This window comes from Triticum aestivum, chromosome 4B (genome assembly GCF_018294505.1).
Source record: "Triticum aestivum cultivar Chinese Spring chromosome 4B, IWGSC CS RefSeq v2.1, whole genome shotgun sequence".
Lineage (NCBI taxonomy): Eukaryota > Viridiplantae > Streptophyta > Magnoliopsida > Poales > Poaceae > Triticum > Triticum aestivum.
The window spans coordinates 73,640,230-73,660,084 of record NC_057804.1 but is presented as its reverse complement, the minus strand read 5'-3'; the positions used below and the strand labels follow the sequence as shown (position 1 = coordinate 73,660,084).

Sequence of the window (19,855 nt, the reverse complement as noted above, 5' to 3'; positions counted from 1 at the left end):
ATAAATGTTTCGCCGTATTATTAGCTACGATGCTGCTCCTGTCCGCCCCTTGATTTATCACCGCTTTGGTCTTTTATTGGTCATTGATTTATAGACGGGAGGATAAGTACCCTGGCTCGACCCCAGATATCGATTTAGCATTCCATTATCGGATCTCCGAAACGGGAAACCAGAAAAGTAATCGAAATTTTGTGACCAATAGAGGTAAGATCATGAATACAAGATGGCGATGAGTCATGCCAAGTTTGGGGAGTGTTGCTCGTACCCTCATTGCATGTTTTCAAATAGGGCATACTGCCTGTCGAGCCATCCGTTGAGGGTGGAAATTTAAGAATAAATAAGTTTTAAGCAAACTTGTTTAGTCGTCTTTTTCAAACTATGTTTCCAAAACCGTACATGAAACCTTAGCTTCATACGGCTTCTCTATGATCAGAAAAAGGAAAGGACTGTTTTGTTCCTAGGCGACCCAATGACCTTTCCGGAATTGGAAGTATTCGTCGCCCTACCCTAAGAAAGAAGTCACTATAAAACAGCTTGCCCTCCAGAAGTACCAACAATGAATTTACAGTCCGTCCCCATTAACCACTCGGGCATCAACCCAGGAAGAATTTATTCTAGGGTTTTTGCTAATCTATGATTAACCTCCTTTCATAATACTCCCTACCCCCAGGGGAAGTCGAATCCCCGCTGCCTCCTTGAAAGAGAGATGTCCTGAACCACTAGACGATAGGGGCATCACTAGACGATAGGTTCCGAAAGAAATCAAGGTTACCAGGTCACAGCTCTGATTCTTCTTCCCTTATAGAACCTTCCCGCAAGAAATCAGTGGAAGTGGGCCCGCCCCTACAACTCATACAAAAAAATCAGTAACTAAAAGAATAAAAAAATCTTTTATTGAGTCATTTAAATTATAGAAGAATTCCTGAACCCAAGAATTCAAAATGACAAGTTCCTCTTAAAAAAAGGAATTTGTCGAAATTTTTCTTTTTTTATTGTTGAATAATGCCAAATCAAATCAAAAAAAATCCAAAAGTAAAAAGGAAATGAATTAGTTAATATTTTTTTCTTACGTCGAGAAATATTTGTTTTTCAAGATAAACAATGTCCGTTAGGCACCTAATCTTTATGTCATAATAGACCCGAACACTTGCCTCGGATTGACTTCAATATATAATTGCTCCAGTGAATAACTAAAAAAATGGAAGGATGTTAGATAGTAAAGAAAAGAACTAATCACAATATCTATCTTTCAAAATCTATCTTTCAAAATGTATTGAACTACCGCAATACAGGACTAGTGGCCCCCCTGTCTATCTATTAGCCGTCTATCTATTAGACCTATCTAGAAGTAGAAGTTCGTTGCATTCCCGGAGATGTAGAATCGAGTGTTGTTTTCTTATTTGATATCTTCAAGGCAAATCGACCCAATTCAGTGGCTGATGAAGTTTTGAACCTTTTTCTAATATTCGTTGAAAGTTCTAAATTTGAAGTTATACTTATAAAAATAAAAAATACTAAAACTTCTTAAAGATAAAGTTAGCTTGATATGCTTAACTATAGGATATTAAAAAATAAAATTATAGAATTTATTGGTATTTTCATTCGATCATTATAGACTTTATTATTTGTTAATAATTTGAGGATTAGCACCTAAGAAAAAAAGACCATATGCAGATAATGAAGAACCATAAGACTGGATGACTTGCGATGCCTGTGCCCACAAGAAATCTCGAAGCCACCCATTAATCGTAATGGAACTCTATTTAACCCTATATCATTTAAGGATACATAAAAAATATTTTTTACTTTACTAGACTTTTGAACTTAGAACACTAACAGGTCAAATTTTAGATTTTTAAGATTTTTATTTTAATAAGTAAAACAAGTCAGTTAATTCATTAAGGTGGTTATGTTTATACCATGTATCAATGGCCAACTCTTATCTTAGTACAAGGTTCTCTCGGAACAATTATTATTTATTTCAAGCTATTTCGGTGAGAAATGGCCGGGTCTGGCCCATTCCTCAAAAGATGTTTTTACAGGATCCCTATCCACAACAATTTTTACTTCTGGTTTCGGCGAACGAATAATCATTAAGGAAAAAATCCAAAAAGGGTTTCTATTTAATGATGAAATTAAAATGGATAAATAGAAAAGGCTTTTTGGATTTTTTTTTCAAAATTTCTAGAATGAAAGTCTTTATGCTCTTATTAATAAGATTTACACAGAATATTCTGTTTTCTTATTTACTCTTTACTTTATTTTTTCTATTTAAAGTTGATCAATTTACATAATGTATCTATAAACAAAGTAATAAACGAAAACTCTATAGTGATAGTTTAGTGTATATTGGCTTGGATTCTTTCTATTGTTATGGGAAAGGCATATCCCCACCCAGTTCTTCTTCGTCTTAATTAATAACTCCTTCCTGAACTTCAAAGTACGTCCATAATATCTAACAAGTCGAGTCTTATGCCGGTCATATAGAACACCAACACATAGAAAAAGGGCTGAAGAAACCAGTCCATGACTTAACATAAGTAAAATGCTACCTCCAATTCCCTGTATGTTCGATAGAGCCTAATATTCCCCCAGAGTACGCCGCTTACCCCCCGAACCATACAAGATAGTTACCACCTATCATACGGCTTTCTAACTCACCGAATTTAAACGGGAAATAGCTAATGTAAAATTTATCTGATATAGAACACTCATATCGATAAAATGGTTTGAACTATTTACTAGAAAAAAAAAGGGGGCACCCTGCCCTTTTTTAACCAATGCCGAATCGACTCCTAGGACACAAGATCTACTCCAAGATCTTAGATAAGAACAACAAGTTCTATTATAGGTAGGGGTACATAGTCTGAGTCCAAAGTAGAGGTGAGGACCTCTATTTATAGAGCTTTGGGAAGCCTTCACATACTTCTACTTATAGCTGAAATACTCTAGAAAACATTATGTACCGTTTCATCAGTCTACTCATAGCTACTCACAACTAGAAGGCTCTAGAAAACAGTACGTAGGATAGAAAAGAAAAGGAAAGAAATACTACACTAGAGTGGAAGCATCTAGAAGTAGCCAAACAGATCTGGCATGTGTTTTCTTTCTTCTCATCTAGTGTTCCTCATCACCACTGCCTCAAGTACCACACTGCAAACTCCTTTGGCGCCTTTGTGCATCCCCTGCCAAGCAAATGGACAGTTTTTCCATGCCCAATGCACGCAGTCGATGCTTTCAAGCATCCCAGGAAATCCTCTTGTGGCATTCTGTGCTAGGATCCTAGCAGTGTCTTCAGCATTGGGTGATCGCAAGTATTGTGGTCCAAACACTGCCACTATTGCCCTGCAGAACTTGTACAAACACTCAATGATGGTGGACTCGACCATGCATCCATAGTGTTGCACTATATCATCAGGAGCTCCATATGCAAGCATCCTCATAGTTGTCGTGCACTACTAGAGTGAGGTGAATCCAAGTATGCCGGTGCAATCCTTCTTGCACTTGAAGTAGTTGTCGAACTCCCGAATGGAATTCACAATCCTGAGGAAGAGCTTTCGGCTCATCCGATAACGGTGCCGAAATACTTGCTCGCCATGCATTAGAGCATCGATGAAGTAGTCGGCGTAGAGCAAGCAATAGCCCTCCAGTCGATGCTTCTGCTTGCTCTTACGGCGGCCCGGTGCCGAGCCACGTCGTTGCGGCTCTGCACTGCTTGCGAACAGGCTGGCCAGAGCGGCGAGGATCATGAGGTGCTCTTCTCATGGGTGTCGACCTCGGCTTCCTCCTCCACCAGCGCCGCGAACGCTTCCTCCTCGTCGAAGTCCATCGCCGAACACTTGGCGAGCGTGGTAGGTGCACAGTCGCCGGTACCCCCGCCTGCGTGACCGAAGCGCTGCAAGCTCGCCCAGGAGCGGGATGGAGGCTGCCGCGGCGAAACCCTCCCTTTTCGGTGGGGAAATGGCCTTTCTAGCGGCAGACTAGCAGCTGTGGGCAGGTGGGCAACAACGCGGTCGACACGGCGGCAAAAGGGAAAGTGTCGTCCTACAGCGCGGGGGGCCGAATCTGGGCAGGGAATAGTCGTTTTTCACTTGACAGTGGTGGCCCACGCGCCACTTTTCCTTCCGCTAAAGCCCCAAGCCCACCCCCCCCCCCCCTGCGCTGGGTTCGGCCAGTGATCGCCGAACCAAAAATGGGCCAAACCGGCGGAATTCGGCATCCTGGGGGCGACTGGTTTTTTTGGGCGCCGGCGGAAAAAATCACGTCCGGGGGGGAGAGGGGGGGCTGTTGGGGGCGCGAGTGGAGATGCTCTAAAAGAGTCTAACCAAATCAATTGCTTGATGTTCTACCTTTTTGTGAGAACCTATATAAGGCGATCCCTCTTTATTTGTGTTGTATTGTGATTTTAGTATATATTATCATGAAGATGTAATGGCCACGATATGTTTAGGTACATTTATGAAGATCATGTGGTTGTGATCTATTTCGGTAACATCATGGATTCATGGTAAAGAGTGGGCAGCATGGCCTCTCATGTTCTTTGCAACCTACACCATATAGTTTATTTTGCCATTGGTAAAGGTTTCGGAAAAATGCGCAACTGAAATAGTGAATAAAAAGAACCAAAAGGTCAAAACCATACCAGTGCTTGGCCACAGATCTTGAGATTTCATCATAGAGGTTTGAACAACTTTGTGGACTTCAGAAGATTTATCCTTTTGGACTGAAGGACATAGACATCATTGGAATTCACATGAACTACACATGAATTTATATTACCATCAAAGAAGATGCAGACGGCTTTAATAAAGGCGAAGCCTCAGCTGGATCACTCATTTTAAAGACATAGTTAAACAACAAATCAGAGGGATCTTTTTGCCCTTTTAACAAGTTTCCTGATCACCCAATGCTATTGTAGCATAGGGACTCGTCATAATTTCATCGCCAGTTAAGACAGAGATTCGTTAATTTAGATGGCAAATATCCAATTACTCTTGCTTTGAAAGCCATACATAGTAAAATGATGTCATTATTACAAATAATAGTAAAAGGAAGAGAAAATTTTACTTTCGTCTCATATGTCATCTCAGAGGCAATGAAAAGGCTATTGAATAAATTAATACATAACTACCTAGAGCAGTTTATTGTTTTTTACTTCTATTCAAATTTAAGAAAGGGAAAAGGGATTTAATTTGATATTGCAATTGATGAGGAGCAGAAAAAGAAACACTACGAAACACTAAACTTTCAAGCATGATATGTATATGTATAATTCTAGAGTTTGATCCTGATTCTAGGCAGCTAAAAGGTAAAAGAGAAACAAATTTGTATGGCAAGATTTATATAGCCTAAGCTTGTGTTTGACACTTGAAATCAGCCTACGTTATCTATACCAGGAAAAACAAAACATCAATAAACAGAAATTGTGGAGTAAGTTGCTTTTATTATTTATTACACAAAATATCTAAATATAGGCTTGAGCTAGCAAAAGCAATACTCCAGATAGATATTGAATCATGAACAAGCAGTCAGTGCTGCAGTCCTTTACTCCTTATCATGCTGGAGCAACGCCTAGAATGACAGATTACTATAACTTGTGAACCAAAAGATCACAAAAATGTATAATTGTCCAGGGGGAACTTGGTGTTCGATTGTAAAGTTGTAACAGAACCTTTTTGCTGAGCGCAATCAATACGAATGATTATGTATAAAGCATCAAAGAGTAGGTTTCACTCAATTTCTTAAAGCCACGGATTGCTGGTACAAATTATGTGCAAATACAAGATACTTAAATGCAGTTTCGGGAATGAACTGTTTTAGAGGAAAAAGAGAGGGAGACATACCGTTCTCCAGAGTTCATTTTTGGAGTGGAAAGATCCAACATAAGGAGCTGGAAACACAGTGTTTCTCAGTTCGTACAGTTCTCAATAATCTTAGTTTCAATGTCAAATTTTAACATAACATAAGAGTAGGTCTCACTCAATCTCTTATAGCCATGAAATGCTAGTACAAATTATGCACAAATGCAAGATACCTAAATATATTATCGGGAAATGAACTACTTCAGAAATTGAATATGTCACGAGGTGCTAGGGAAAGGAGTGAGATATACTGCTTTCCAGAGTTCATTATTTTTGGAGTTGAAAAAACTATAATGCATTGTCGTCTAAAGAATAAATAGGATTCACTTTCTACACAAAGAATTCAGGCCATGAAGGAATCTAAAAACTGATGATGTGGATGGTGGACCGTTCATAAGAAATAGTCTTGCCATGGCCATTGCTTACTGCGTTCACAGTAAATTCACAGCCTAATTAAGTACTATGCAATGCAGTTTTAGGTTTTCATGATAGGTAACTGAGAAGACATGTATATGGAGTTAAAAGTAAAAAATAGCAATGCGATATGTATATCAATAAATGTTACGTGACAGAGTCTTGCAATGCAACGTTACCGAAGTATGTTAACTGACAGATGGAAACATCAGAGGAAAACAGATGCTAATGAAAATTTGGACTGTCAACAAATTAAAAAGGCTTACATTGTCGATGTCCCAGATCCTAAATTTATGTCAAATGGTTATGGATCAAAGACACATAATTCTTGGACTGAACAATACATTGGTTATCAGAAGAGAATGATTCTCTAACATTGACCAGTTTATGCCTGCTCGAGCTGAAGAAATCTCTCAGAAAATAAATGCTGTGTGAAATGCAGATGAAACTAAATATAGAACAAACTTATGATAGTTGATCACATAATTGGCAGCAAACAAAACGGCGTACACTGTACTGAAATATAAAGGTGGCAACCTGGTCGTCTCTACCTTTTTCAGGACGATCATCTGGAATACTTCTCTGAATAGATAGAACAAACCAAGGGACCAATGGAGCTACCAGATAAAACAGTGAAAGAAAATAATCTAGGATGTGATCTTGCCATGGCCATCAGACCTTGTGGCAATCTTGACTGGTTCTTTGAAAACATCTGTTTGGTTTGTTTCTACTACGAGGAAGGCAAAAGAACAAAGATGAATGAACACTGAGCGGGCTAGAGCACGAGGAGGCAGAAGCAGGAAAGAAGCAGCCCACACTAGAATAGAGCAAGACGAGCCAAGACTCAACCATGGCAACGCACCACCAACCACAATCACCCAGAAGATGAGGCATCCAGAAACAAAGGCCAGCAGAGAACCTAGCAACCATGTTTGTCCATCAAGTACATGCAGCATCACACGTTTATGAACTACAACACCGCTGTATCCACATTTGGAAGAACAACAAACACATCCGTGCTAAGCACATAAACCAATCAAATCCGCATAGAACAACTGCCAACGAACTGGAAAATGCACATAACACAGGTAATGGGAGACGTGACTCACTGTTTAACCACCAGGAAATAGAGACGAGACGAACCTATCAGCACGACCGCCGATGGTGCAAGGCTTCGACCACTGACCACATCAACCCTAGTACCACCAGTGCTCTGTTGTCGCTGCAGCCTTCACTTCGCAGGGGAGCAACCTGTCACCGCCAAAAGTTCACAAAACCCCTCCCTTGTTCATTGTTCTCCTATGGCCACCCCTTCCTATGCTTGGCTCCTCTTTCCGTGGTTACCCTGTAGTTGGGGCTTCTCTGCCATCCACCTTTACTTTCCCCACAGGAGATTCCCATCTTCCTGGCAGAGGGGTGGCGGAGGAGTCAAGCAGCCCACGGACGGCAGCCCTGTCCAGCGGATATAAGAGGAAGGCTGACCGTCGCGGTGGTGCCGCACGCTCCTCCCAGTGACGACATGAGCTCAACAGGGGCAAGTGGTGGCGGTGATTGCATCCAAGAGGGCGTGAAGGACAACGATGATCGCACCGCGGACGGCCATCTGGCAGCCCATGCCCCTCCTGTGTCAAGGACGATATCCTTGACGGCCTAGACATTGTCGTCTAGTGCGGGAGGCGGCGGCTCGCGGTCCTCCTGTTGCAACAACTCCAAGGAGATGAGAGGCAGGGTCGCAGCGGCGGTATGAGCGGTGGCCAACGCTCCATCAGCCAAGCACCGCCAAGGAAATGTGGCGGCGGTGCGCTGCAGTAGCGCGAGGTTGGGGGAGAGGAACGTGAGTGTGGCGGCAGCAGCGGGTTGCGTGTGCAGCGACGTGAGGTGTTTCTTTTTTACCACCAGTAAGTGCATCTAAAGTCAATTTATACGCAGTAAGATAAAAGACAAAATCCAGTGCATACAAATTAACAAACTAACAAAGATTTCAATGACAAAGCACACAAGAATGGTGCAATAGAGAACCAATCTGTTAGTCTCAGGTTCGAACAATGATGCTACATTCTGCTCATGCAGATCTTGCATACGCGAACCTGCGGCCGAGCAGCAACACAAAGCTCAAATCAACCACCGCAGGCTGCACCTAAATAAATACTAAGAACTACTACAAGAATCAGCTAAATAATGTAGCTACTACAGACACTATGCTGCCTAGACAGAACTCACAGCTCGTTTTCGATGATGTTTCTGACCATTTCGATAGGAATTAGCCCCTCGGTCCTAATGGCGTCCTTGCCCTGATCCGGACTGAAGAAATACAGCGTTGGCAGTCCCCTTACCTGCATATCCCTTGCGAACTCATATTCCTCGTCCGTGTCCACCTTGACAAACAAGGCGCTGTCCTCGTACTCGACGGCGAGCATCTCGATGTCCTGCGCCATGAGCACGCACGGCCCGCACCAGGTGGCGTAGAAATCCACGATGAGCGGCACCTTCCTCTCCCCCCTGACGAGCTCCTCCAGCTCCTTGGCCGACACCTTCTTCACGAGGTAGTCCGGCGCGATGTACTTGCCGGAGCCTGGGACGTAGGTCTCTGCGGCGTTCCGTCGAACGGTTGGCCTGCAGCTCCTGGTGCTGAAGCTGCAGGAGGTGGCGTTCTTCGCCGCAGGGACAGGGGAGGCCGGGATGGAGACGCTGCGGGTGGTCGCGGCTGCCGGGAGGTGAGACCCTAGGGTGGGGAGGGAACGGGCGGCGGATGCCAGCGGGAAGGAGGCCATGGCCGGAGAGATTTGGGGGACGAGCAAAATCCTATCCTCGGGGTCAGGGGTTTGGGTTGCCTGCGTGCGTGCGCACTGAAGAGGACTCCTTTCACTGGTTTTTTCTTTTTCTTTTTGAGGCAATCGGGAGTTTAAGGCGCACACCTGAGCCGGCCCATTAGGGCATGTACAATGGTTGATAAGATAGTCTTATTTTAAGTCTTGCATGTAATTAAGAGATGATAAAAAAAACATGTCTACAATGGATCATCTTTTAGTCTTATCTTCAATCTTCAATAACTAGCTATTCCTAAAAACGTGGTGAGACATATTGTGTTAAGAGGTCATCTCTTGTCTTCTCTTAAATAAAAGAAGACAGGTCTTTTCTTATGAATTCTCTCTCCTTCACCTAATCGTTTATCCTATATGGCATTGCTAAGATAGAACCATTGTATATGCCCTTAGGGACTGGCTCGGTCGCCACTCACTCGTTCGCTCTAATCACTCTTTCTTTTCTTTTCTTTGAGATAAAAAAAAGCAGCACTGTTTAGGGAAAAACCAGCAGCTTTTTTTTCAGAAAGAAACTTCTGATCTATTCATCAAACATCATGGCAGTACCAATAACATGAGAAGTAACAAAAAATGCATTCAAATCTGTAGACCATCTAGCGACGACTATAATCACTCAGACCCCCGCGGCCACTAACGTCGCTGCAGCGCACCTCACCATGGCCGCTTTCGCGGTGATATAAATTTTACATCACCTTTTGGAGTGATTTTCTATTGATGTAAATTTTACATCATCTGTTGAAGTTGGAGATGATGTAAAAATCCACTTTTTGGTGATGTAAATTTTACTCTAACTATAATTTGATGATGTATTTTACATCATCTATTTACTCTTACTAGTTCAAGAAAAAAATCTCAAAAAATAAAATTGCTCACGAAACAAAAAACAACGCCTCTGCTTTTTATAGATTATAAAAAGTTTGCAGAGTTAGAAAACAATTAATTTGAAAGAAGTTCATGAAATTGAAAAATATTCCGGAATTGAACAAGTATTTTCGAATTTAAAAAATCACAACATTTTCAAAAAAAAGCATGATTTTTATAGCGAAAAAAATGAAAAGAAACATAAAAAGAGTTGAAAAAGGGGCAACAATATTTTTTTTTAAATAGGTAAGAAGCCCCAAAAACACAAAACAGGGTGGAGGCTAATAGGTTTGCCCATTACAAGCTATCGCTTGGGAGCCTGCGAGCGTTATGTATGAGTTGCACTCGCCAAATAAGATTTACCAATCCTATCGTCAACGACAATCAAACGCCTATGGCATATGGAACCAACTAAACATATGGCCCACATGCATACCAGCCCAATCTCTCCCTGCTTGATCGACGAGTCAATTAGTACAACTATTAGGCTCCCTAGAGAGGGAGTCTTGTGGTGCATTGAGGTTGGGCGGCGCTTCGGGTATGGCCGTAAGTGGATTGTCCGACTGTATATGGTTGTTGGGCCCAATTGCAAGCATGTGTAGTGTGTGTGGACTTGTGCATCGCACTTCGCACGACTGGTATAATGTGCGCTATTGGGGTCGTGGTAAGTTGCAAGTATGATGTTGGCTGTGAGGTTGTGGTGAGTTGTCTTTATTGTCGATGCTCATGTGAAAGAGGTGGTGCTAGTCTCTACTAGTTTTTTATGTCGTGGGTGTGGGGGAAGGGATGTCGTGCTACTTCTTTGCCGAAGGGAGGGTACATTGTTGTCTTCCAGATACTACCGTCACCTCAAAAAATAGAGGCCAACACAATAAAAGGCTCCATGAATGAAGAACAACACGACAAAGCACACCGATAGTGTATTATACCAGGGGTGGCCTGTCAGCTGGGAAGCCGGTCAGTGGGCCGGCCTCAAGACCCAACAAGCCAAGGTATGGTTAGGGTTCCTTGTTCCATAGGAAGCCCTCCTTCTGGAAGGTTCTCATCTTGACGTGCAAGTCAAGAACCCCCCGTCCGATCTAGACCTTAGGTCAATTAGCAAACTTGTAACCTTAGGTCTCGCCGCCCTTTATAAGGCGAGACCAAGGGTAGTTCGAGGCATGTCATATCATTCGTAGTCTCGATAACAACATCTCTACGCATATTGTGACCCCCTCACACGAGGCATTTTCACCATCAATCAAAAATCAAAGCAGGAGTGGGATGTTACCTCAATGATGAGGGTCCAAACTTGAGTAAACCCCCCGTGTGTGATCCATTCTGGCACTACTAGTCCTGCGCACCACTAGATCGGGACTAAATGGCGGTTTTCAGTACCACCAGTTGGCGCGCGCGTGTTGCGTCGATCGGAGATCTTGCCCAGATTGGATATCAACTTTCAGCCTGCATATTCATGCCAGGCCAAAGTCATCTTTGACTCCCTCACCTTTGTTGTGGATGAGACGAGTCGGCACACCAACCCACCACCCACCCCCATCGAGATCCTCTAACATTGTGAAGGGATGTCACGTAAGCTACAGTAACCGTGACATCCTTTTTTCGCATCCATATGATTAAGGCTAAACTGACATGAATTAATTTACAAATTACACATATATTGTATACATTTACAAAAGTTACATACAAACAAAATTATGGTGCAATAAAATCATTTTTAGATTTATTTTTTATGAACAGTAACTGCATACACTACCGGTCGCTACAGTGCCCGTGACATCCCTTCGCAGTTTTGCATTGGATTGTCACTGTAGCTTCGTGACATCCCTTCCTGATGTAAGAGGATCCGTTTCCCCCATCTGAACCCTCTTCTTGGGAAACCTTGAGTTCGGCATCAACCACTACGGCGGCATCCGCCTTCACTTCCCACCACTTCTTCAGGCAATCCATAGCCCTTGCTCCGGGCTCCCAAACGGATTGGTATGAGGTTTCATCATCAACACTCGCACCTGAAGCCAGCTCTCCGGCCTCTTGGCTGAGGCGTTGCGCGGGTACAACATTAATCCGCCAGCCCCGCCCCGACTTCCCACTTACAGCCTGTTCGGAAATGGTCTGGCTCCTCTGAATCCTTGACTGCGGCTCCTCCTCCCGAAATGTTGCTCCTCGTAAAAATAGCCCTTGAAAAAACTTGTTCGACATACAACTCCGCTCCTTGATTCACTCGTGGCGGGTGGAGGAAACAGAAATGAGCGAGTCGTGTGGCCACTGAACCATTTTCCACTTGGTTCCTTTATAAATTTTATCAACTCCATGATGTTGAAGATCTGAGATCTGAAAAATAGCCGCTCCACAAAACTACATAGCAGCCAGCTCCACTCCGCGTTTTCAGCTCCATGGAGCTCGAGCATTCGGCGCTGCTCCACCAACTCCGGGATGGAGTTGAGGAGCAGAGAGAAACCGAGCACACCCTTAGGGCCTGTTCGGAGGGCCTCCGCTCCACGAGGCCGCTCCCGGAGTCGACGGGAGTTGTAGTTAAAAAGTACGGAGCGAGAGAAACGGTACTCTGCAGATTCTAAAATACTGCGGAGCGGGTGGACTACCGAACGACCCCTTAGTCGCGATGGTGTGCACAACATGCCCGCTGCTGGACGATCATGGGTCCAGCGACTGCATCTAGGACGGTAACACATCCGACGCCGGCCACAACTCGGGGAGTTGCCCCTCGGCCACACGTAGGCTAGGAATTTTTTCACTCCAGTCTAGGCTAATGTTTTTTTTTTCTTTGAAATGTGAAGGATTGATTCATATCCCATGTAGAAATAGAAACTCATTCCTACAAACCAAAAGGCTTCAAAGGATTATTTTTTTCTATAAAATTCCTATCCTTTAGAATTCCTATAAAATTCCTGTCAACCAAAGGAGACCCGAGTATTAGACATCAAGACATGCATGCCCCAAGCATCCCGAAGGCTGCTGTCGAGCCGCACTCAGACCGTGCTGCGTCAAGAATCACTTTCTGGTTGACATCGAATCTCCATTGCCACTAGCTTATTCAAAACAGGTTCTAAGATCAAGCTGAACTTACAGATTACCAGTTCGCTATTCGCACGCACAAAGCGAATACTACATACAGACAACAGATCGATCCATTAATCAGCAATTTTCATCCCTCCAATGGAGAGGTGAACAGTCTTGAAGGACACCGGTCGACGGTACATGTGGGAGCAGAAGAATTCATGTTGTTCCTGGATTAGACGCTTTCATTCTGCGCATGGAACCATGCAAGCCCTGGCTGGCCGCACCGTCTTGATTCAGGGATGGGTACGATTGGCCCCAGAAATATGCGCCATAAATCGAGTATTATCGTGACGAGCATGGCTGCGCCCAGAGCGTCGACGGCCACCCTGGGAAGGTCCCACTTCTCTGCTTTTTCGTCGATCCTGAATGCCAAATAAGAGTAATACAGAGTTGAATATGGATTATGAGATTGAGAACTAGGTAAAGAGAGAACAGTGAGAAGCCTATGCACCCAGCTGCGATGATGTTAGTGAAAGTAAGTTGCTGGAATTCAGAACTATATTATTTTGGGTATTCAATATACCGATGTTTAATATAGCCAGCTAGAGAAAAGCTTAAATGTTTTGGCAAGCATTGAACGAGTTCAGGACCAGATATTGCTGTTTAACAATGAGCTCGATGGACAAAGTCATAGCAGAAAGAGGAGAAAAGGAGACTAAATTCAGACAAGCTTTACCTTGAGAACATCGGAAAGCTGACGAGGAAGTATATTGCATAAAACAATGATCCAACTTTGTACATTATGTCCCGATCGACGAATTCGTAATATGGGAACTGCAAGGTCAATTTTAGCATCAGGAATGTAGTATCTTGGCTTCATTCACAAATAGAAAAAGGACGCAGAAGCAGAAAGATTTTAGTACGTATAAGCAAAGAAACATTTAGCTTTCTGGATAGCATCACTGAAAAGTGAAAACAACATCAACTGTATGTACATCACAAATAATGACATAATGTGGTTGTCTATAACACAACTTCATAATACAGTGTGATGTGATGCCACAAAATAGTTGCAACATGGGGGTAGAATGTTTTTCTTTATTTAATTTTCCCAAGTACCTTAGGAAATTCTGATGCATGGAGAAATAAACAGGATAGATAGAAAACCTCTGGTTACACGAAAAAGGTAAACACTCCACGGAGAAAATCATTACAGAATTTAATTCGTGGGACATAAGGTAAATGAATCTTAGTCGAATAGATGATACAGTCTACATTAGGAACTAAAGGTTTCCCCATGTCAAGCAACCAAAAAAAGAAACAGGAATTTCATTGAAACGTTGAGTGGTAATAACTGGGCGCCGTTTGAACTTTATTTACGTACGACATCTATTTCGTATGCAAGTATAAACTATTTGGCTATATTTACCTGATTGCTATTTTATTCTTCCAGGTGCATCAGAGAATTGATTCCAGGCTCACAGTGCCCGCACAGTGAACAGTAAACATGTGTCGAAAGCATTGCACAAGCTATCTGATTTATGTTTTAATTGACAATGCGTACAAACTTGACATAACCTAGTACTTAAAATTAGGAGATATCAAGGATTGCCTAGAAGTTCTTATACACAGTTGCTCACAACTAGAGATTCAAAGGCATTGTCTGCATGTTCTCTGTTATCTACCTAGTCCAGCAGGATACATAGTTAGAGTAGATGGGTTCTGTGCAATTGAGCCGCATGAGATACACACACAAAAAGTAATAACAGATTGGATTCAATCAAAATAGTTTGTACTCTAGAATTAAGGCACAAAATATTGATGATTACCGCTGTTAGCAAACAGATGAAAGTTAAATATTAGTAGACTGGGGAGAAAAATATCATAATGTTCATAGCACCCTATGCATCAAGAAATATATGCTGGAACATACATTTGCAATGGCTAGGGTCTCCAAGTATGCAATGAAGTATGAGAGTGCTAAAATCCACGCGGCTTCAAACAACCACCGAATAGACTGTGGCAGGTGAGCTGTAGAGTGACGTAATCTACGAAGTGTCATATTTGATGCCATGTGATAAAATAAGAAGCAGGCATGGGTGAGGAGAAATGTTGTATGAGGTACCTGAAACATGAGGAAAAAAATCATTAAGCATCGCAAACAAATAAGTAGAATTAGTGTAGCACATTTGAATAACTAGTTACGATCCCACAGATGCACTACAAACAGAGTTACAACAGAAGGGGAGCAACAGATATGCATCTGATTTGTGTCAATAATGTACATAACGTAATGGAAACTATGTAGCAACCAAACAAAGTTTTAAATTAAAATTAATATAAAATCTGAATTGATGAATGATACCATCAGCATATGGTACTCAACTAATATGCAGGAACTTCAACCCTGCTATTAACCCCTAATTTGCAGAAGAGAATTGATAAAAAGGGATATATGAAGTGAACAAAGCTATGAAATGAGATAATTTGATTGACTTCATAGTAGTATTCCACAAAAATATGTTATAGATTTACTAAGTAAAAAGGACGTGCAAACATTTGTAAAGAGTAGCACTCTCGGTGAAATTTCTCCACCCATCCACCCCTTGTGTGAACAAGATCTTACATTATTCATCCTCCATGATGGAAAAGTATATGACGCGCCAAGAACTGTGAAAAAGTAATGCGTCCAAAAGTAGTTACCGACATAACTGAAAATTATAATCCAAACATTAGCCTGCAATTGAAAGATGTATCGTGGATTTAGCAAACAGTTTGGAAGAGATAATATGAGAAAATGCATTACCAAATACTAAAACCAAGTCCATAGACAATGAGAAGTACTGCTCATTATACCTGTATTAGTAGTTTAGCAACAAAGTAAGTACTGTTGTAACTGAAGAATATATATCACTAGTGTTTGTTCATACAGGGTAGCTTGCTGAGTTTATATTACAAAAGCTTTCATGTGCGTACAAAAGCTTTCATGAGTGTCACTTCACAAAAATATGGTAAACGTTTGATACATCAACTGTTATACGACCACTTTTTAATTTCTGTGGGTGAAAGTTAAATCTGAGTAACGTATAATTGTAGTGAAAAATATAATCCTGAGCTAGATCCATATAAGAGAATCACATTACATACAACTATGGGACTTTCCAGGACAGTGTTCATTTCTGGAACAAATTGGCTTACAAAAGATCCACACTGAAAATACATACCTTGACCCAGTAACGATCTTTTAAACTTCTAATACTATCTGCCTGAATTGGAAAAAAAAAATCAAGTTAACTTCCAAATATATGATTGGTGTACACACCAGTACAAGAGTAGCATAATAAGCTCAAAATTCCATCCTTTATGGACCAAATTAAGAAGATATAGTTTAGGACCGAAAATAGGAAGACAGATCAAAAGGGAAAAGATGCAATGCAAAACTGAAGCTCAAATAAGAGAGCTGCAAGTGAGAGGAGCCCATCCTTATGGAGAAGCTGACTTGCCAAGACAACCCTCTCCTCCCATCCCTGCTCTTCCATTTCTTTCCCTACTTTTATAGTTTTTGTCATGTGTTCGCTCAGCATTTAATATTTGCGTACCTGACCTTACTCTCCTTATTATTTTTCATGTACTGCAGCACTAATGGATTCCTTTGTGGAGGCCAGAGAAACTGCTGCTATGGATGGAAACATGAATTGCCAGCTGATCCAAAACACCAAAATGCTAGTAGATTCTCAACATAAAATGTTTTCTCAACTCTAGTTGTCATCTTAATTGCAATGAAATGTTAATGTCTATGTTTATGCATACAATGTTTCTCCATTCTCACTTAACAGCGGACACCTGAATTTGGTGAAACAGTAATACTGCTGCGCAGATACTGCCCTTTTTTGCTACGAAGAGTAGTCATGGGGACATGGTTACCCTCTGAAGGCTGAATGTCACATCGAACAGATCTTCAGAAGTTGATCTGACGAGAGAGTAGAAGCCTAGAAGGAGGGTGCCAGATTACCTTTCCTACGAGGAACAGAGGGATGAGAAAGGCAGGCACGGTTGACACCAATCCAAGAACCAGATATTCCAGCTCCGTGAAACTCTGCACATCATCACAATAAAAAAATACAAGAATGCTTATATAAGAGGAAGAAAAAAGTAATCCAATCGCTACAAAACAAATCACCAAGGAACGAATATTTCCCTTAGGATCCCATCTTCGTTTTAGGATCCACCAAAATGCTCCCAGGATGAGATAGATCGACCAGCAGGTGAGGGCGGCTAGTGCTAGTACCTCGTAGAGCTTGAAGGGGACGACGACGCCGAGGCAGAGCGTGAGCCAGAAGGGCGTGTACAGCAGGAAGAACTTCTCCCCCCACCTCTTGCTCCCGTCCGCCGCCAGCCATGCGCTCTTTCCGGCCGCGCCACCTCCGCCCCGCTTCGCCGCCGCCTGCCGCCGGATAGCTGCAAGGACAGGGAGTTCCTCCAGTCAGGTGGGAGTCATGTGGGGGACCATTAGGCGCGGCAGGCGCGGGGCTCACCTGTCATCGCTCGATCCCGCTGTCAGCGGCCCCTCCTCTCCTCAGTCGCCGGCGCTGTCGCTGCCTGCGGTTGCAGCGGAGGAGATTTGGTTCGGGGTGGCACTTGCAGAGTGTGTGTGCCCTCGACTGACGGGAGACCTCTGAACCCCCTGTTCTGTCTGGCCCGAGAACGACTAGTATAGAATCTGGGCATCTGATGCAAAAATAGAAAAAGGATTCTGGACCATTGGATTTGGGATGAATGGTAAGGCTCTAGGTGGAGGAATCTGTACTCACGGTTACATAATTCTATGCAAAAACATCCCTCTGGTCCTCATGTTTTCTCTTCGGATCCTTCTCAGATCCCTAATCCTCCATCGGCCCTCTCGACCTCTCCAGCCGGCGAGCGACGCTGTCGGCGGTCCTGGCCAGATCCGGTGTTGGCTCCCCTCCACAGCTTCTTCTCCCTACCTCCTGTCTTCCGCTCCGGCTTCAAGGTCGCGTGGATCCGCCTCCCGGCCAGGCCCAACGTCGCGCGGCGCATCATCGCAGGGATTCGTCGGCCGTCGCTAGTCGTCCTCGTCGATGGCCGCGGCCGCCTCGCGCACAACTGCCTAGGTCACCGTCTGGCCTCCACCATGCCGGACTCCGATGGGTTCGCGACAGATCCGAAGACCCGCGGCACAGAGTTGTTAGAGAATACGCAGCCCAGACGGCTACACGCGCCAGCTCTTCTTCCTGACTCCATCCCCTCACTGGCTCAGTATCAAGGTATCTTCTCTCTCACCCATATATTTCTATCTAATGGGAAAGTCTAGTTTGTTATCGAGTCTGGGCACATGCCCAGCCAACGTAAGCGCGGGTTTACCTCATGTTCTATGTTTACCCATCACATGTAACAATTTTGAATGCACAGAATAGTTTACTGCTTGTACTACACAACATAGTTCCATTTAATCTATTGTGCCATGTATATGCTACTCCCCCCGATCCAAAAATAAGTGTCGTGGTTTATTTTGGATCGGAGTGAGTATTGAATCAAAGCATGAATATTTCAGAGGCAGTGCACATGTCTTTGACTGAATTGATTATGGATCTAGCTAGGGGAAGTATGCCGAGAGTGCACAGAGTTATCAATTTGGCAATCCTTCAATTGCGGATCTTACGCGTACATCGGTGAAATTATTAGCTAAATTTAGCTAGCTTCTAGTTGAATTGCTTTCAACCGGTGATTGAAAAGTGAATATAATTTCCCTTGATTATGGAGCACAAGTGACATGTTGTGGGGAAACTCGTCAATGGTGGGACAACATATGCATATCCGGCAAAATCAAGCCGACACAATAATGTCTCGTCCATCTAATTAACCTGCGCCATGTTTGGTTAGCTAGCTAGTTAAGAATTTGTTGTTGTTCTGAGATAGTGTGCTTGCTGGCATGGGGGTATGCATATTGCAGATTTAACTAACAAAACTCAAGGCTTTTGATGAGCTGACGCCGGTCAATTGTTTCACACTCCAGTAGCTAGCTGGTGGGAGATACCTCGATTGGAGACATCAAATAATAGATATATGTGTATTTGTGACTAACAGTTAGCCAACAAGGGTTTAACAACATTACAGAAACAGTAGAAGTACAGATGCAGAGCAGAGAGAGCTAGCTAGCTAGCTGCCTGAGCTGCACCAGCATGCGTGGTGCAGCCTGTAGCCTTCTAATTTGCAACCATGCAATTGGAGATGACTTCTGAATTTGTTTTGTTTCAGGAGATTGAGAAGTCAGACATCTGGATTTTGGTGTAGAACACATGTTATGCTCCGGGTATGATGAGTAGTTTAGAGCTCGTTGACTAGTACTAACTGCCCCTGCAGTTGCTCTTGGGTCATTTTGAAGAATTATTTGCAGCTTCTAGAGAATCTTAGTTGTTACTGTCTCACATGGTTCTAAGCAAATAAAAACAGTATTTGTTTTGTGTGATCTTTCCCAGGCATATGAAGTTCCAAGAGCAAGAAACAGTATAACTGGCGGCAAGAGAAGAACATTCTGTCATATACCATCAGGATAGCAAAGCTGAACACAATTTTTTAAAGCAATGCTTGTTCAGTTGTGATCCTTAAGTCCTTCGCACTCATTCTTACTGGTCATGCACTAGAAATGATCATGTCAACTTATGTATCACTTCATATGTATGTATGTCTCTTGTGGATGCGCCAGATTGACAAATATGTGTGCTCAGGAAGGGTCTAGTTTGACGTGTACTCGAATATTTGTGCAACTGATGGTCTAGCTTGACATGTACTCAAATAATTCCAATATTTGTGCTTGGAATTGTCCAGTCTAACATGTGCCTGAAATGGTCTAGCTTGACTTAA

At 42.9% G+C, this 19,855-nt stretch overlaps 3 protein-coding genes across 4 annotated transcripts; 1 reads left to right on the top strand and 2 right to left on the bottom strand.

Moving 5' to 3' along the window:
• Positions 1-8,236: 8,236 nt before the first annotated feature.
• LOC123094469 (thioredoxin-like protein CITRX, chloroplastic) lies at positions 8,237-9,145 on the bottom strand. The gene has a single exon (XM_044516468.1). It carries the CDS (start codon positions 9,044-9,046, stop codon positions 8,492-8,494), a length of 555 nt encoding a protein of 184 aa, XP_044372403.1. The 5' UTR covers positions 9,047-9,145; the 3' UTR covers positions 8,237-8,491.
• Positions 9,146-12,957: 3,812 nt separating this feature from the next.
• LOC123091100 (cycloeucalenol cycloisomerase) lies at positions 12,958-17,698 on the bottom strand. Its single transcript, XM_044512499.1, has 8 exons — positions 17,509-17,698; positions 17,262-17,431; positions 16,986-17,069; positions 16,198-16,239; positions 15,600-15,710; positions 14,907-15,098; positions 13,710-13,807; positions 12,958-13,395 (listed from the first exon to the last, which is right to left on the bottom strand). Exons 1-8 carry the CDS (start codon positions 17,513-17,515, stop codon positions 13,206-13,208), a joined length of 894 nt encoding a protein of 297 aa, XP_044368434.1. The 5' UTR covers positions 17,516-17,698; the 3' UTR covers positions 12,958-13,205.
• Positions 17,699-17,783: 85 nt separating this feature from the next.
• LOC123091101 (uncharacterized) lies at positions 17,784-19,855 on the top strand. 2 transcript variants are annotated; one of them, XR_006442809.1, is made up of 3 exons: positions 17,820-18,258; positions 19,250-19,304; positions 19,471-19,855. XR_006442809.1 is itself a non-coding variant. In XM_044512500.1 (2 exons), exons 1-2 carry the CDS (start codon positions 17,799-17,801, stop codon positions 19,476-19,478), a joined length of 468 nt encoding a protein of 155 aa, XP_044368435.1. In that variant the 5' UTR covers positions 17,784-17,798; the 3' UTR covers positions 19,479-19,855. The 2 variants fall into 2 exon arrangements, 1 of the variants encoding a protein (XP_044368435.1); XM_044512500.1 differs by lacking the exon at positions 19,250-19,304 and having other exon boundaries at positions 17,784-18,258.

Excerpts from the sequence above, each read along its gene's own strand:
- LOC123091100 (XM_044512499.1), bottom strand. Across the intron at positions 16,240-16,985 it reads CTCTGTTCCTCGTAGGAAAG|GCAGATAGTATTAGAAGTTT; the intron begins GTAATCTGGCAC and ends TTTCCAATTCAG. Across the intron at positions 15,711-16,197 it reads AAGATCGTTACTGGGTCAAG|GCTAATGTTTGGATTATAAT; the intron begins GTATGTATTTTC and ends TTTCAATTGCAG.
- LOC123094469 (XM_044516468.1), bottom strand. The coding sequence starts at position 9,046 with ATGGCCTCCTTCCCGCTGGCATCCGCCGCCCGTTCCCTCCCCACCCTA.
- LOC123091101 (XM_044512500.1), top strand. The coding sequence starts at position 17,799 with ATGCAAAAACATCCCTCTGGTCCTCATGTTTTCTCTTCGGATCCTTCT.